The sequence below is a fragment of the Panulirus ornatus genome, chromosome 7 (assembly GCF_036320965.1).
Source record: "Panulirus ornatus isolate Po-2019 chromosome 7, ASM3632096v1, whole genome shotgun sequence".
Taxonomy (NCBI): domain Eukaryota; kingdom Metazoa; phylum Arthropoda; class Malacostraca; order Decapoda; family Palinuridae; genus Panulirus; species Panulirus ornatus.
This window is the reverse complement of record NC_092230.1, coordinates 46,485,643-46,502,841: the sequence shown is the minus strand read 5'-3', so window position 1 is coordinate 46,502,841 and position 17,199 is coordinate 46,485,643. Positions and strand designations below refer to the sequence as shown.

Here is a 17,199-nt window from a genome sequence, read left to right as displayed (position 1 = left end):
CTCGATCAAACCACCTCACACCACACATTGTCCTCAAACATCTCATTTCCAGCACATCCATCCTCCTGCGCACAACTCTATCCATAGCCCACGCCTCGCAACCATACAACATTGTTGGAACCACTATTCCTTCAAACATACCCATTTTTGCTTTCCGAGATAATGTTCTCGACTTCCACACATTCTTCAAGGCCCCCAGAATTTTCGCCCCCTCCCCCACCCTATGATCCACTTCCGCTTCCATGGTTCCATCCGCTGCCAGATCCACTCCCAGATATCTAAAACACTTCACTTCCTCCAGTTTTTCTCCATTCAAACTCACCTCCCAATTGACTTGACCCTCAACCCTACTGTACCTAATAACCTTGCTCTTATTCACATTTACTCTTAACTTTCTTCTTCCACACACTTTACCAAACTCAGTCACCAGCTTCTGCACTTTCTCACATGAATCAGCCACCAGCGCTGTATCATCAGCGAACAACAACTGACTCACTTCCCAAGCTCTCTCATCCCCAGCAGACTTCATACTTGCCCCTCTTTCCAAAACTCTTGCATTTACCTCCCTAACAACTCCATCCATAAACAAATTAAACAACCATGGAGACATCACACCCCTGCCGCAAACCTACATTCACTGAGAACCAATCACTTTCCTCTCTTCCTACACGTACACATGCCGTACATCCTCGATAAAAACTTTTCACTGCTTCTAACAACTTTCCTCCCACACCATATATTCTTAATACCTTCCACAGAGCATCTCTATCAACTCTATCATATGCCTTCTCCAGATCCATAAATGCTACATACAAATCCATTTGCTTTTCTAAGTATTTCTCACATACATTCTTCAAAGCAAACACCTGATCCACACATCCTCTACCACTTCTGAAACCACACTGCTCTTCCCCAATCTGATGCTCTGTACATGCCTTCACCCTCTCAATCAATACCCTCCCATATAATTTACCAGGAATACTCAACAAACTTATACCTCTGTAATTTGAGCACTCACTCTTATCCCCTTTGCCTTTGTACAATGGCACTATGCACGCATTCCGCCAATCCTCAGGCACCTCACCATGAGTCATACATACATTAAATAACCTTACCAACCAGTCAACAATACTTACATTTTTTTAATCTAGTTTATTATGTTTTCAAGTCTTCCTCGTACATACTCGGGAAATAATTCTCACTTCATCTTTACCTCTTGATATCCATTTCTTCATCCACTGTTTGCCATTCTTTTTCCAAGTGATTGCAGTACTAATTGTTCAGTTTTTAGTTGCTGTTTGTTGTAAATTCTATGTATTTTCACAACAGCAAGTTCCTTGCCCAAGGATGCAGGGGAGTTCTTCCAGTTCTGCTATATGACACATGAAGGCCACATTGTGGGTGTGTCAACCCCTTTCCAGTTGCTGCAAGTGGGGTCTTTATCACTGAGCAATGTTTGTGGAGTGGATGATGGGGAGGATGGCATGGTGGTGGTCTGCAGCAGTGAGAGCCTCTTCCATGACAAGATTAACAAGGTTTGTTATAGCATGAATTTACTCATGTAATATGAGAGTTTTGTCTCAATTTAGATGTCTAGATTTACATTTGATGAAAGAATGTAATTTAGTCATGTATTCGTTTGCAGATTATGAACCATAATATCATGAGTGTTTCTCATACAGTAAGAGAGTCTGCACAAAGATTAGAGACATTAAAGAGTAAATTTTGAATGTTAACATGAAGAGAATTATGTGAGTGAATGATTAACAGAGTATTAGCAGTAGTGCTTGCAGTGAAGGAATCTTTGTGTGAATTCCACCTCATCTTTTAAGTTTCTTACCTAAGTACCTCCAGGTACTTATTCGGATGTAACCATAACTGCTTATGTCTTGGTTATAACTTTTATTTTTATCACAGAAATTGCGTCTAACAATCCCATTACCTCCAGGAATCTTTTGATCAGCATTTTCCATTTCATTCCCCCTTCTTCCTTGTCTGATGCACGATCTTCTAGCCAAAAAACAAATCCCATTACCTCCAGGAATCTTTTGATAAGCATTACCCATTTCTTTCCCCTTTCTTCCTTGTTTGGTGCATGATCATCCAGGCTGAAAACAATGAGTGATTTACGTACATCTCTCAACCATTTGCTTTACTAATCTTTCTGATTTTTATGCCGCCAATAATACAGCTAGATCCTTAGTTTAGGAGTATCAACCTTTGTGTCTTTATCTTTCTTTATAATCACTTTTTGGCTAGCAAGTACAAGTCCTATATGCTCTGTACTTCTCAAAAGCTTCCATCAACTATACCTTAAACTTTGGTGCTTGCTTCGTTTCTAACAGTACCAGTTGTTCTGTCAACCACTTTTCTTAATTTTCTGTATACTTCCTTTTTTGTTACTCCAGGTTTATGTTCCTCTCCACCACTTATGCTGTTCGTATGTTGGTCAGCTGCTGAAATTGCTCCTGTACCTTACTGGCCTGTACTGTCAGCAGATTCTGTTTGTATTTCAGTCCTTTTCTGTAAATGAGCTGCCTCCAGTGTTGCTTCTGCACTTCCCTGCCCTCTATTGTCAATAGATTCTTTATGTGCTTTAGTCCTTTCCTCTATATTCTTTTTTCTTTCTTTTATGTCAAGGCAAAGATGCATTTAACAGGTTGGTGATGATTGGCTGAATGAAACATGTCCAGATAACATCGTTGTATTTCAGATGATTACCAGATAATGTAAATTGAAACTTATTTACTCACTCAGATTTCTCCCTCAGTTATGTAAATTGATAATGTTAACAAGTAAAGAGGTTATGAAGTAATGTGTTGGAAAGTCTGAATTATATAACAACAGTTGCCCAAGTCAGTGATCTAAGCTTGTTTTCGGATGTATGCTAATTCATTTGCAACTTTTAACATATTTTAACAAATTGGGACTAAAAATTAGAAGAAACATATGATTATCAACTTATTTTGAAGACCAGAATCTCCTCAAAACCTAGAATTAATAAAACTCGCTATTTGTGAAAAGTTACAGGGAGAAAAAAAAAGAACGGAAGAAGAATGATGTGGAAAAATCTTGGGATTAAAGGCAGGAGTTGGTGAGAGGACAAGAGCTAAGGAAGGAGTAGCACAACCCCTAAAGGAGGAGTTGTAGGATTGTGTGATAGAGTGTAGGGAAGTAAATTCTAGATTGATGTTGGTAAAATTGAAAGTGGATGGAGAGATTGGTGATTTTTGGTGATTATGTACTGGTCATAAGAAGAAAGATCTTGAGAGGCAAGTGTTTTGGTAGCACTGATACCCAGTTTCATTCACCAAAACTGCTGACACACACATTCAGCTGCTCCCAGAATGCTTGCTATGCAAGATCTTTCTTCTCATGACCAGGTGCAGAAGCTCCAATAATAATCACCCATCACTCTCCATCCACTTTCAGTTTTATCAAACACTCCCACAACTCCAGTCTCAGGAGTAGTGGTACTCCTTCCTTAGCTCTTGACCTCTCACCAACCCCTGACTTAACTCCCAAGACTTTTCCAACCCATTCTTCCCTTTACCCTTGAGCTTCATTTCACTTTTAGCCAGAACATCCAGTTTTCTTTCCTCAAACATACAACCTATCTCTCATTCCTCCTCATCTTGGTTACATCCACACACATTTAGACACCCCAATCTTCAAGGAGGATGAGCACTACCTGCTTGACTCCTGTTTCTTCTTTTAGAAATTGAAATACAAGAAGGGAGGGTTTCCAGTCCCCCCACTACTGCCCCCCTTAGTTGCCTTCTACGACACACGGAGAATATGTGGGAAGTATTCTCTCTCCCATATCCCATACCCTGAAAATAAATCAGACAAAAATGTATGACAACTCATATAGGAAGCTAGATAGATAATTCAGTGTACTGTCAGGAGAAATAAGAAAAGTGTGCAGAACAACTACAGAAACATTAAAAAGAAAACTTGGATGGAATTGGTCTCAGATGAACTGAGAATTGGTAATTGAATAATGCAGGTAGCAGCTAAGAAGGATAGTCATATACTTCAAGCAAGATGTGTGATGAGCGCATCTTGCTAGCCTTGCCATCTTGGCAAAATCTTGTCAGAGGTACTTGTATGTACTCCCTCTTTCATTATGTAAGTTATATCTTGGAAAGTTTTGTTTCAGATGAGGTTATATGTTTATGGAATGAATGTTAGTAGCCCACATATAGTTAAGGTGTATAGAAAAGAGCAACTTGGGCCAAAGGAGTGAAACTTGACAGCTGCTGAAGTGTTGGCTTGTTTTGCAGCCATCACCATCCCACCTAGGTATTAGGAGTGATAGTGATGGTTGTGGAGTGAGCCAGCAGCTTTTAAGCTTTACTCCTTTGGCCCAGGTTGCTGTCTTTGTACCTCACCTGTGTGTGGGTTGCTAGCATTCAGTCTGCAAACATCAGTGTCATCATCTCAAAGACTTGACAGCAAATAACTCACATGACTCATTCTTCATAACTCTAGATTTTTCTGTGGTGAGTGTTTCTCAATACTTGCCTTGTGGCAAGTACATGTGTATACATATGTATGAAGTGATCACCCAGTTAAGGGATGTAGTAATTTTGGCCTGTTGCTATTTTCTTATATCTTGTAATTTTTTTTATTGTTGTCAGTATGTTTTGCTCATCATATTTGGATAGTAAATGGGTAGCAAGTCAGCCCTAGGTAATTGAGCATCCTTGCTCACTTGCAAGCCTTTGTGTTCAGGGCTGGAGACTCAGTTGTGTAGTTAGGGATGTGTGTGGGCATGCAATATACTGCATGTGAATAGGAAAGGAATTTGAATGGAAGATGATTATATATTTCTCTTGTTGCAGCTGTCACAGCAGATTCAGAAGCTGCTATTAGAGGTGAGCAGCCAACAGCAGCTGGCAGAACAGAAACAGAAGGAAATGGATGACAAAACACAGCAACTCAGTATGTGTCAACACCACCTGCAGGTAAGAGAGGAATTTTTTCATTTGTTATTCATATCTAAGACATCGTGTTGCATCTAGGGTTGCATGGCAGATGTAGAGTGTTTTGCTCATGGTGGTATGCAAAATGAGAGAGCCATGGAAAGTTATTTAGTGAAGAGGTGATGAAAGCCTTGTGGAAGATGAAATGCAGCAAGGTGGCTTGAGTGGATGGTATTGCTGTTGAATTTGTTAAGAAATGGGTGGCTGTATTGTTGATTGGTTGGTAAGGATATTCATTGTAAGTTTTCATCATAGTGAGGTGACTTGAGGGTTGGCAGAATGTGTAATGCCAGTTTACAAAGGTAAATAGGATGGTGGTGACTGTTCAAACTATAGAGATATAAGTTTGTTGAGTATACCAGGTAAGTTTAATGGGAGAGTATTGATTGAGAAGGTGAAGGCTTATACATTGCACCAGATTGGAGAGTAGTGTGCATTCAGAAGTAGTAGACAATGTGTGAATCAAGTGTTTGCCTTGAAGAATTTGAAAAATATTTCCAAAAACAGTTGGATGTGTATGTGGCATTCATAGATCTGGTGAAGGCATATGATTGGGTTCACAGAAATGCTTTGTAGAACGTCTTAAAGAATATATGGTGTGGGAGGAAAGCAGCTGGAAGCACCGAGAAGTTCAAGGGTGTAAGACTTGTGTGTGAGTAGGAAGAGAGGAAAGTGATTGATTCTCAGTGAATGTCAGTTTGTGGCAGGGGTGCGTGATGTCTCCATGGTTGTTTAATTTGTTTATGGATGGGGTTGTTAGGGAGGTGAATGCAAGAGTTTTGGAGAGAGGGGCAAGTATGCAGTCTGTTTTGGATAAGAGGGCTTGGGAATTGAGTCAGTTGTTGTTTGCTGATGATACAGTGCTGGTGGCTGATTAGGGTGAGAAACTGCAGAAGCTGGTGACTGAGTTTGGTAAAGTGTGTGAAAGAAGAAAGCTGAGAGTAAATGTGAATAAGAGCAAGAGTATAAGGTACAGTAGTGTTGAGAGACAAGTTAATTGGGAGGTAAGTTTGAATGAAGAAAAACTGGAGGATGTGAAGTGTTTTAGATATCTGGGAGTAGAATTGGCAGCGGATGGAACCATGGAAGTGGAAGTGAGTCACAGGGTGGGGAAGGGGTCGAAAGTTCTGGGAGCATTGAAGAATGTTTGGAAGGCGAGAACATTGTCTCGGAAAGCAAAAATGGGTATGTTTTAAGGAGTAGTGGTTCCAACAATGTTATATGGTTGTGAGGCATGGGCTATAGATAGGGTTGTGCAGAGGAGGGTGGATGTTTTGGAAATGAGATGTTTGAGGACAGTATGTGGTGTGAGGTGGTTTGATGGAGTAAGTAATGAAAGGGTAAGAGAGATGTGTGGTAATAAAAAGAGTGTGGTTGAGAGAGCAGAAGAGGGTGTATTGAAATGATTTGGTCACATGGAGAGAATGAGTAAGGAAAGATTGACGGAGAGGATATATGTGTCGGAGGTGGAGGGAACGAGGAGAAGTGGGAGACCAAATTGGAGGTGGAGGGATGGAGTGAAAAAGATGTTGAGTGATTGAGGGCTGAACATGCAGGAATGTGAAAAGCGTGCAAGGAATACCATGAATTGGAATGATGTGGTATACCGGGGTCAATGTGCTGTCAATGGATTGAACCAGGGCATGTGAAGTGTCAGGGGTAAACCATTGAAAGTTTTGTGGGGCCTGGATGTGGAAAGGGAGCTGTAGTTTTGGTGCATTATACGTGACAGCTAGAGACTGAGTGGAATGAATGTGGCCTTTGTTGTCTTTTCCTAGCACTACCTCGTGCGTGTGTGGCAGGGAGGGTGTTGTCATTTTCAGATGTGATGGGGTGGCGACGGGAATGAATAAGGGCAGATTACTGGAAATCCATTATTGTGATATCTACTTTTTACTTTCAGGCACTGGAGACAAAAATGAAGAAGGAGACAACCGAAAAATGTGAATTGATGGGGAGAATTGGACAGGTGGTGGAAGAGAAAGGCCACCTGGAGGACCGAGTGAAGACTCTGGACCGTTCTTTGGCCACTTCCACAGCTAGGGTAGAAGAATTAGAGAGCCAGCTTCAAACCGTAAGTAAAGAGCATTACATGTCAGAAAGTAATTGTATGGTAAGGATTTACTTTAGTATATACACTCCAGCCTTCACCTACATATATGTGTAATATTTAACTGTATATAATTCTTATTGATCGATCCAATTCACTCTATTCCTTGCCTGCCTTTCACTCTCCTGCATGTTCAGGCCCCGATCACTCAAAATCTTTTTCACTCCATCTTTCCACCTCCAATTTGGTCTCCCACTTCTCCTCGTTCCCTCCACCTCCGACACATATATCCTCTTGGTCAATCTTTCCTCACTCATTCTCTCCATGAGCCCAAACCATTTCAAAACACCCTCTTCTGCTCTCTCAATCACTCTCTTTTTATTTCCACACATCTCTCTTACCCTTACATTACTTACTCGATCAAACCACCTCACACCACACATTGTCCTCAAACATCTCATTTCCAGCACATCCACCCTCCTGCGCACAACTATATCCATGACCCATGCCTCACAACCATACAACATTGTTGGAACCACTATTCCTTCAAACATAGCCATTTTTGCTTTCCGAGATAATGTTCTCGACTTCCACACATTCTTCAAGGCTCCCAGGATTTTTGCCCCCTCCCCCACCCTATGATTCACTTCTGCTTCCATGGTTCCATCTGCTGCCAGATCCACTCCCAGATATCTAAAACACTTTACTTCCTCCAGTGAAAACTATAGTGTACACCATAATACACATATTGTACAGTGAATTCTTTCCCTGGTTTAATGATATGAATTAACTGCCTGTACTGCAAACTAACTTAGTACAGGGAGCCCTAAGGTGCCCGTGTCAGCATCTCAGTACCTTCTCTGTACAAAAAATTACAAAAATATAAAAGATTGTTTTATCTTCATGGTTTTCATTCGCAACCTGAAGAGTGGGACAAAAAAGATTTTCTAACTTCAAAAAATTTAAAAACTGATGTTTTGTAAATTGTGGTCTACCTGTGCATTGTTGTATTTTTATATTTTAAGGCAGTTTTGCAACATCTTTTACTGTCTTTACTAAGATCTTGATAAGTGGCAATCATGTTTAATACTATCATTTAAGTATCACCAAACTCCACCTGCTAGTAGTTACACTGTGAGTGAAAAGTTACCTTTGGTGAGGCTGTATCATCTTCAGTTGATGACAGATTACAGTGTTGTCAAACAACTTCTCACTTTCAAGGAGTCTATCCTGTTCCTTCTGCTGAGTGAAGTTCAGCCTTAGGAAAGCAGGAACCCCCCTGAATGGAGAGTCATGTGGTTGTATAATGATGATGAGGATTAAATTAGTAAGCTCTGTATTACCTGTAGTTTCACTTATGCATTTTACTGTATTTTGTAGATTTCATCAGATAAAAAGAAGTTGGAAGAAGAATTACTGCGATCCCGTAAGCATCGGGAACAATTGGATCATGCACTTTTGAAGTGTCAGGAAGAGCTGTCTGAGTGTGAAGATAAACTAAAGGTTTGTCTTATGCCTGTAATGGGTTACTTCTCAGAGTATCCTCCAAAATGATTGAGCTGATTGTGTTTAGATATTTCCTAAAGGTTTCTGTAAAATCACCATATTGTTACTTTATTATTATACTTGGATAACAGTTTTCAGGCTCATACGCTGACTGGATGTTTTTGACATTTGTAGAACACTGCTGATGAACTAGAACAAACTAAGGGAGAGAGGAACAATGCAGTGAAGGAGTTAGAGTTCTGGACTTCAACTGCAGCAGCAGACAAAGATGAAAAGAACTCCTTGGCTCTCAGGTTTACAACGGTATGTTAATTTTAGTATGTAAGAGAGGTGAAGTTTACTTATGGAACATGAGATGATATTTTTTGCATACATTTTCAAGGATCATACTTTCTTTATCACATTATGGTGTTTTATGAAGAATCTACCCCAAATACCTTTCACTTTATTCTACTAACATATCCTTCTCATATTATGCTTCCTGTATGTGTATTTCCATTTTATTTCTGAATTTTCTTATATGCAATTCTCCCTTATTGACTAATGCTCAAATTTGTAGTTTCCTCCTCATCTGTTTCCCTTTTTGTAATAAGGATTTTTTTTTTTTTTTTTTTTGATACTTGGTGGCTGTTTCTCACGTCAAGGTAGTGCTAGGAAACAAAAAAAAGACACATCCACTCACATACACACACAGGATAGGGGAGGGGGTGAAGATTCTAGGAGCGATGAAAAATGTGTGGAAAGAGATAATGAAATTGGTATGTTTGAAAGAATAGTAGTTTCAGCAATATTATAGGGTTGCAAGGCATGGGCTATAGATAGGGTTGTATGGAGGAGGGTGGATGTATTGGAAATGAAATGTTTGAGGACAATACTTGCTTGCCTTCATCCATTCCTGGCATTACCCCACCTCACAGGAAACAGCATAGTTAGCCCCTGCTTCAGTGAGGTAGTGCCAGGAAAACAGACAAAAAAGGCCACATTCATTCACACTTAGTCTCTATCTGTCATGCGTAATACACCAAAACTATAGCTCCCTATCCACACCCAGGCCCCACAAACATTCCCATGCTTTACCCCAGACCTTTCACATACCCTGGTTCAGTGCATTGACAGCATGTCGACCCTGGTATACCACATCGTTCCAATTCACTCCATTCCTTGCCTGCCTTTCACTCTCCTGCATGTTCAGGCCCCGATCACTCAAAATCTTTTTCACTCCATCTTTCCACCTCCAATTTGGTCTCCCACTTCTCCTCGTTCCCTCCACCTCCGACACATATATCCTCTTGGTCAATCTTTCCTCACTCATTCTCTCCATGAGCCCAAACCATTTCAAAACACCCTCTTCTGCTCTCTCAATCACTCTCTTTTTATTTCCACACATCTCTCTTACCCTTACATTACTTACTCGATCAAACCACCTCACACCACACATTGTCCTCAAACATCTCATTTCCAGCACATCCACCCTCCTGCGCACAACTATATCCATGACTCATGCCTCACAACCATACAACATTGTTGGAACCACTATTCCTTCAAACATAGCCATTTTTGCTTTCTGAGATAATGTTCTCGACTTCCACACATTCTTCAAGGCTCCCAGGATTTTTGCCCCCTCCCCCACCCTATGATTCACTTCTGCTTCCATGGTTCCATCTGCTGCCAGATCCACTCCCAGATATCTAAAACACTTTACTTCCTCCAGTGAAGACTATAGTGTACACCATAATACACATATTGTACAGTGAATTCTTTCCCTGGTTTAATGATATGAATTAACTGCCTGTACTGCAAACTAACTTAGTACAGGGAGCCCTAAGGTGCCCGTGTCAGCATCTCAGTACCTTCTCACTGTACAAAAAATTACAAAAATATAAAAGATTGTTTTATCTTCATGGTTTTCATTCGCAACCTGAAGAGTGGGACAAAAAAAATTTTCTAACTTCAAAAAATTTAAAAACTGATGTTTTGTAAATTGTGGTCTACCTGTGCATTGTTGTATTTTTATATTCTAAGGCAGTTTTGCAACATCTTTTACTGTCTTTACTAAGATCTTGATAAGTGGCAATCATGTTTAATACTATCATTTAAGTATCACCAAACTCCACCTGCTAGTAGTTACACTGTGAGTGAAAAGTTACCTTTGGTGAGGCTGTATCATCTTCAGTTGATGACAGATTACAGTGTTGTCAAACAACTTCTCACTTTCAAGGAGTCTATCCTGTTCCTTCTGCTGAGTGAAGTTCAGCCTTTGGAAAGCAGGAACCCCCCTGAATGGAGAGTCATGTGGTTGTATAATGATGATGAGGATTAAATTAGTAAGCTCTGTATTACCTGTAGTTTCACTTATGCATTTTACTGTATTTTGTAGATTTCATCAGATAAAAAGAAGTTGGAAGAAGAATTACTGCGATCCCGTAAGCATCGGGAACAATTGGATCATGCACTTTTGAAGTGTCAGGAAGAGCTGTCTGAGTGTGAAGATAAACTAAAGGTTTGTCTTATGCCTGTAATGGGTTACTTCTCAGAGTATCCTCCAAAATGATTGAGCTGATTGTGTTTAGATATTTCCTAAAGGTTTCTGTAAAATCACCATATTGTTACTTTATTATTATACTTGGATAACAGTTTTCAGGCTCATACGCTGACTGGATGTTTTTGACATTTGTAGAACACTGCTGATGAACTAGAACAAACTAAGGGAGAGAGGAACAATGCAGTGAAGGAGTTAGAGTTCTGGACTTCAACTGCAGCAGCAGACAAAGATGAAAAGAACTCCTTGGCTCTCAGGTTTACAACGGTATGTTAATTTTAGTATGTAAGAGAGGTGAAGTTTACTTATGGAACATGAGATGATATTTTTTGCATACATTTTCAAGGATCATACTTTCTTTATCACATTATGGTGTTTTATGAAGAATCTACCCCAAATACCTTTCACTTTATTCTACTAACATATCCTTCTCATATTATGCTTCCTGTATGTGTATTTCCATTTTATTTCTGAATTTTCTTATATGCAATTCTCCCTTATTGACTAATGCTCAAATTTGTAGTTTCCTCCTCATCTGTTTCCCTTTTTGTAATAAGGATTTTTTTTTTTTTTTTTTTTGATACTTGGTGGCTGTTTCTCACGTCAAGGTAGTGCTAGGAAACAAAAAAAAGACACATCCACTCACATACACACACAGGATAGGGGAGGGGGTGAAGATTCTAGGAGCGATGAAAAATGTGTGGAAAGAGATAATGAAATTGGTATGTTTGAAAGAATAGTAGTTTCAGCAATATTATAGGGTTGCAAGGCATGGGCTATAGATAGGGTTGTATGGAGGAGGGTGGATGTATTGGAAATGAAATGTTTGAGGACAATACTTGCTTGCCTTCATCCATTCCTGGCATTACCCCACCTCACAGGAAACAGCATAGTTAGCCCCTGCTTCAGTGAGGTAGTGCCAGGAAAACAGACAAAAAAGGCCACATTCATTCACACTTAGTCTCTATCTGTCATGCGTAATACACCAAAACTATAGCTCCCTATCCACACCCAGGCCCCACAAACATTCCCATGCTTTACCCCAGACCTTTCACATACCCTGGTTCAGTGCATTGACAGCATGTCGACCCTGGTATACCACATCGTTCCAATTCACTCCAATCCTTGCACACCTCTCACCCTCCTGTATATTCAGGCCCCGATTGCTCAAATTCTTTTTCACTCCATCCTTCCACCTCCAATTTGGTCTCCCACTTCTTGTTCCTTCAACCTCTGACACAAGTATCCTCTTTGTCAATCTTTCCGCACTCATTCTTTCCATATGTCCAAAACATTTCAACACACCCTCTTCTGGTCTCTCAACCACACTCTTTTTATTTCTACACATCTCTCTTATCCTTTCATTACTTACTTGATCAAACCACTTCACATTACATATTGTCCTCAAACATTTTATTTCCAACACATCCACCCTCCTCCATACAACCCTCTCTATAGCCCATGCCTCACAACCATATGATATTGTTGGAACTACTATACCTTCAAACATTCCCACTTTTGCTCTGAGATAATGTTCTCTCCTTCCACACACTCTTTATCGCTCCCAGAACTTTCGCCCCCTCCCCCACCCTGTAACTCACTTTCACTTCCATGGTTCCATTCACTGCTAAGTCCACACCCAAATATCTAAAACACTTCACTTCCTTCAGTTTTTCTCCATTCAAATTTACATCCCAATTAACTTGTCCCTCAACCTTACTGAACCTAATATACATTAATACTTATATATTACACATTTACAGATTCATACTTGCTTGCCTTCTTCCGTTCCTAATGCCACCCAACCCACAGGAAAGAGCACAAGTGCATAAAGCAAAAGAAGGAAGATAACCACAGCTTCCTATCCACATCCAGGCCCCACAGACCTCTTTGTTGTTTACCCCAGACATTCCACATGCCCTGTTTCATTCCATTGAGAGCATGTCGACCCTAGTATATAAGTACTCCACCATTTAATTTAATAGACCATCCCATCTTCATACATTGTCTCCCTTGCACTGTGCAGCTTATTTTAGTTACAAATCATAGTTTTTCATGCATTTGTAAGGTGAAATACTTGTTGATTGTTGTTGGTACAGTAATGTTAGGAGAGATATTGTAACAGCCACTAACAGGGTTGGCAAACTTAGAAGGGTCTGCAAGAACAAAAAAGTTGAATGTGCAGACAGAATAGTTGAAACAGCAGAAAGAGTTTGTGCTAATTGACAGGTGTGCAAAGGAGGGATGAATGTACTGTGAGGGGTGGCTTGTGGGATATCTTATTATTAATTATTAGGGACAAGGGCAAAAGCTTATATTAGTTTTAGGGAAAGAGGAGAAAAGGTGTGAATACCATCCTTTAAATACCTACAATGAGATTTTTCCATGATGGCAGGGCTGGTGCATAGTACTCACAGCACAACTTGTTTGTTAGTTATTGTTCTTTCCTTCAGCTGCCACCTTTTGTTGGATATCGTTGTTTCCATTGACTGCCACTTCTCCACTCATCATATATCTTGCCTGTTTTATCCATTTATCTATCTATATCTTTAATGCCTGTTCCCTTTGGGAACTCCCTCAAGGGAGGTGGCCATGCCAAAAGAGTCTCCATAAGTGTTTAAACCCCAGTGCCACTTCTTAGCCTTTCATACTTCACCCATAAAAGTCCACTGACAGAAGGCAACTCGAGCACAGTTTAATCAGAGGCTCTCACCTAATGTTCCTACTAACTACTTCTACCAAATGTGTCTACTTAAGATTCCTTCCAAACATTCCAACCTATTTTCCTTTGGTGGGTGTCCTTCTGGTATAATTACTTGTTCGGGATCTAATTGGTATTGTCTTCATCCATGAGTTTAGTATTCTTTTGAATGTGTCTTGCTGACAGTCCATTTAGAGTTTTAGTTTTGGTATTATATTAATAAGTTTTACATCTGTGCATGGCATTCTTATAATTTCATTTGGCACTTTTTTGATATATTTTCAGGTATTAGGTACCTTAGATTAGATATGACAGTAAATGGAGTCATGGGAACGAAAGTGAGCCATAGGGTGGATGTGGGAGCATTAAGAATTGTTTGGAAAGAGAGGTCACTGTCTTTAAGGGTGAAGATGGGTATATTTGATAATACAGTAGACTTAACTGTAAAAAGCTGTTTTGCATTGACCTCAGAAACCTTATTATTAACTCTTTTTCTTATCTCTATTTTTATTCTTTTTAGAAATCAAAATGCAGTAATTTGAAAACAAAGCCATTGATTTTTCTTACTCCCAGTTTACTATGAAGTACCTTATTGATATCTTCAGGTGAATGAGGAATTGATTAAAAAGCTTGAGGAACTTGAACAGTCTAAGAAGATAGTCAAACAGCTGGAGGATAAACTGATAAACAATGTTATGGAAATGGTGAGTTAGCTTTTATTTTTATATATTTATATCTGATGCCCATTCCCTCCAGGAATTCCTATCAAGGGGCTGGCCGCAGCATAAGATCTCTTTATCTATCCTTACATTCCTCCCTCGCATACACCATTCCATACATTCTTCCATCATTTCTCTCCTTCCAATACTCTTCCACTCTGTGTCGCCATGTCATGTATGGTCTTCCTCTTGGACAAACCCCTTTGATTTTACTATTATGCTCCTTGGAAACTCCCCCTCTTGCATTGCTTCTACATAGTCATATCACCTCAATGTATTATGTTTCAAGTTCATTACTTTTGCATTCTCTGCTGTACCAAATCTCTCACACATCCACTCATTTCATTCTTCATTCCACCTTTTGATAACACAAGCTCCCCTCAAATAACTCACTTCCATAGTTTGGACTCTTAACCTCTCTGACTTGTTCCATGTCAATGTTTCAGCTGCATAGGCTGGGTGACGAGAGGACAATGCTGTCCCTTAATCCTGTCTTTACTCCCATACACCTCTACCCTTCATTATTCTTACTGTTAAGGAACCCCAAGAAGGAACAGGCATCAGAGATATAGATTTAAGCATTGTAGTATAGGAAAACATATTTTACTGGATTGAGCAATACTAACAACAGGAAGCTTTTTACAGGTGGTGGTGAGCACTATGGGTAGTAGTGAGTACCAGAGATAAACTGATTTCCTAGAAATAGTGTGCAACCATCCACTGTGGTCATTGGCAAGTTACGAGGCCTCCATGTAGCTTCAGTTACTTATCTTTTGGGTTACCATTTTTTTTTTTGAAGCCAGTGGAACTTGCAGTACACATAGAATACTACTTGTGGCAGGACATTGAGTGATGTCCATTGCACCAAAATGGTTAAATTGTGAAACCATACTAACATTTGAAAATTTGATGTTGGTAGATGTTTCAAGAATCTGGTGCTGACAGAGCACACCATTCGTTAACAGTGAGTAAACTCAAGATAGGCCAAAGGTTGATGGAATCCAATATCTGTACTTTGTTGGGAGTAAGTTCTGATTATGAATTAAAACGAGTATCAGGTGATAATTGAATGTGCATCTGATGCTTCTAAATTTTACTGAATTAGTATGGTGATTACATGAAATGTTACTAGGCAAACAGCAACAGGCCAGTGGACTCTGTAAAGCTGTTGTGGTGAAAAAGTGATAAAAGCAAAACAAAAAGATGACTTTGGGGAGAATATTTATGAAACCGATGTCTCCAGAAGTGCAAATAATGTCATTTGTTATCCTAAAGCAAAGTATTTTTCAAATCAGTTTTTACATGTGTTAATATCAATTACTGTCTGTGGTAAATTGCCTTATCGTAACATGCCAGTTGAAAAAAGTACTTAACCTTATTCAGATTAAAATGTTGGTTTAGCATTTAGTAGTTGTTTAAATGAAGATTGTAGAAGCCTTTGATGATTTTGAATGTTTGTACTAGACTACCTCAACTTTCTCCTTTTTAAGTTGAATGATTTTAGGTCATCAAGACCTCCTCTACTCATTATTTCTGTCTTTTTTGAAGTAGGGATTAAGGATAACCAAGAGCAAGACACCACCACCTATTCTGTTTACTGTCACCGTTAAAGACAGTGTGCTTAGGTACTGCATATTTGGTAAGGAAATCTCTCTGTTTACCATTTTGTAAACAAGATTTTGAGATTCTCGTAGTTATGCTCTTGAATCAATGAACAAGGAGGTGAAATTTCTCCAGAAGCTCCATTGATCTTTGCTTTAACATATTATTGGCACCCTGATACACATCACTGGCTCATTCCCAGGCACATGTTACTGGGTTACTTCCTAACCCACAGTTGACACAATTGTGCCTCCATAGAGATCAAGTTCATAGATATATCTGATTAAGCCATCTGTGTGCATTTCCTCTTAATTCTTTAATTTTTTTTTTTAGGAACCATTGTTCAATTCTTTTATGCTTTCCAGTTTCACTTTCTGTCTAATTGTTAAACTTCTTTGATGAAACTGAGAGTTATTTGAAAGGAAAGTAGGTACTAAATTATGTTTAATTAAATGTCTTCATTCATACTGATGGTTTACTTTAATGTAGTACACATATCTAATTGACTGCATTTTTATCCATTGATTCTTGGGATTACTAATGTTTTAACTACAAGATATGATACTTAGATTTTTTCCCTTGAACCATTTGTTTGTGTTTCATGAAATTGAACATGGGGAATAAAGAAAGACATGAGGAAGTGTATGAGAGATTTGATAGCAGTGAATGCAATGGGAATAAATTGTGGATTGGTAGAATGGGTGAAGTGTAATACTTTGAGATGGTTAAGGCACTTGGAAAGAATGCAAGACAGGGAGTTCAGAAGGAGGGTGTAAGGTAGTATAATTAAAGGGGTTGGTGTGAGAGGAAAACCCCCCCCCTGACATTGGGAAATATTATTGGAAGAGTATTGGAGAGAAAGAAATGGTAGAAGAATGCATAGATTAGTGTATGCAAGGGAGGCAAGTAAGGACAGGTATAAAAGCAAACTCTTTTGCCATGGCCAACCCCTCGATAGGAGGTCTGAGAGGGAACGGGTATTAGAGATACAGATAGATATCTTTGGCAAGTTTGGTGTTATGGAAGGAGAGGTAAGGAAAGAGCACTAAAGGGTAGAAAAGTCATTGGATCCCCTAATAGATTAATGAAGGATA

General features: G+C 39.4%; 1 protein-coding gene across 1 annotated transcript in view; it reads left to right on the top strand.

Annotated features, from left to right (window-relative positions):
• LOC139749604 (uncharacterized) overlaps positions 1–17,199 on the top strand; it is an 89,273-nt gene that overhangs the window by 53,714 nt on the left and 18,360 nt on the right. The window contains exons 5-10 of the mRNA XM_071663717.1: positions 1,330–1,535; positions 4,848–4,970; positions 6,892–7,062; positions 8,419–8,541; positions 8,719–8,847; positions 14,390–14,488. Coding sequence (XP_071519818.1) covers positions 1,330–1,535; positions 4,848–4,970; positions 6,892–7,062; positions 8,419–8,541; positions 8,719–8,847; positions 14,390–14,488 — 851 coding nt within the window. The remainder of the gene's footprint in view (positions 1–1,329; positions 1,536–4,847; positions 4,971–6,891; positions 7,063–8,418; positions 8,542–8,718; positions 8,848–14,389; positions 14,489–17,199) is intronic.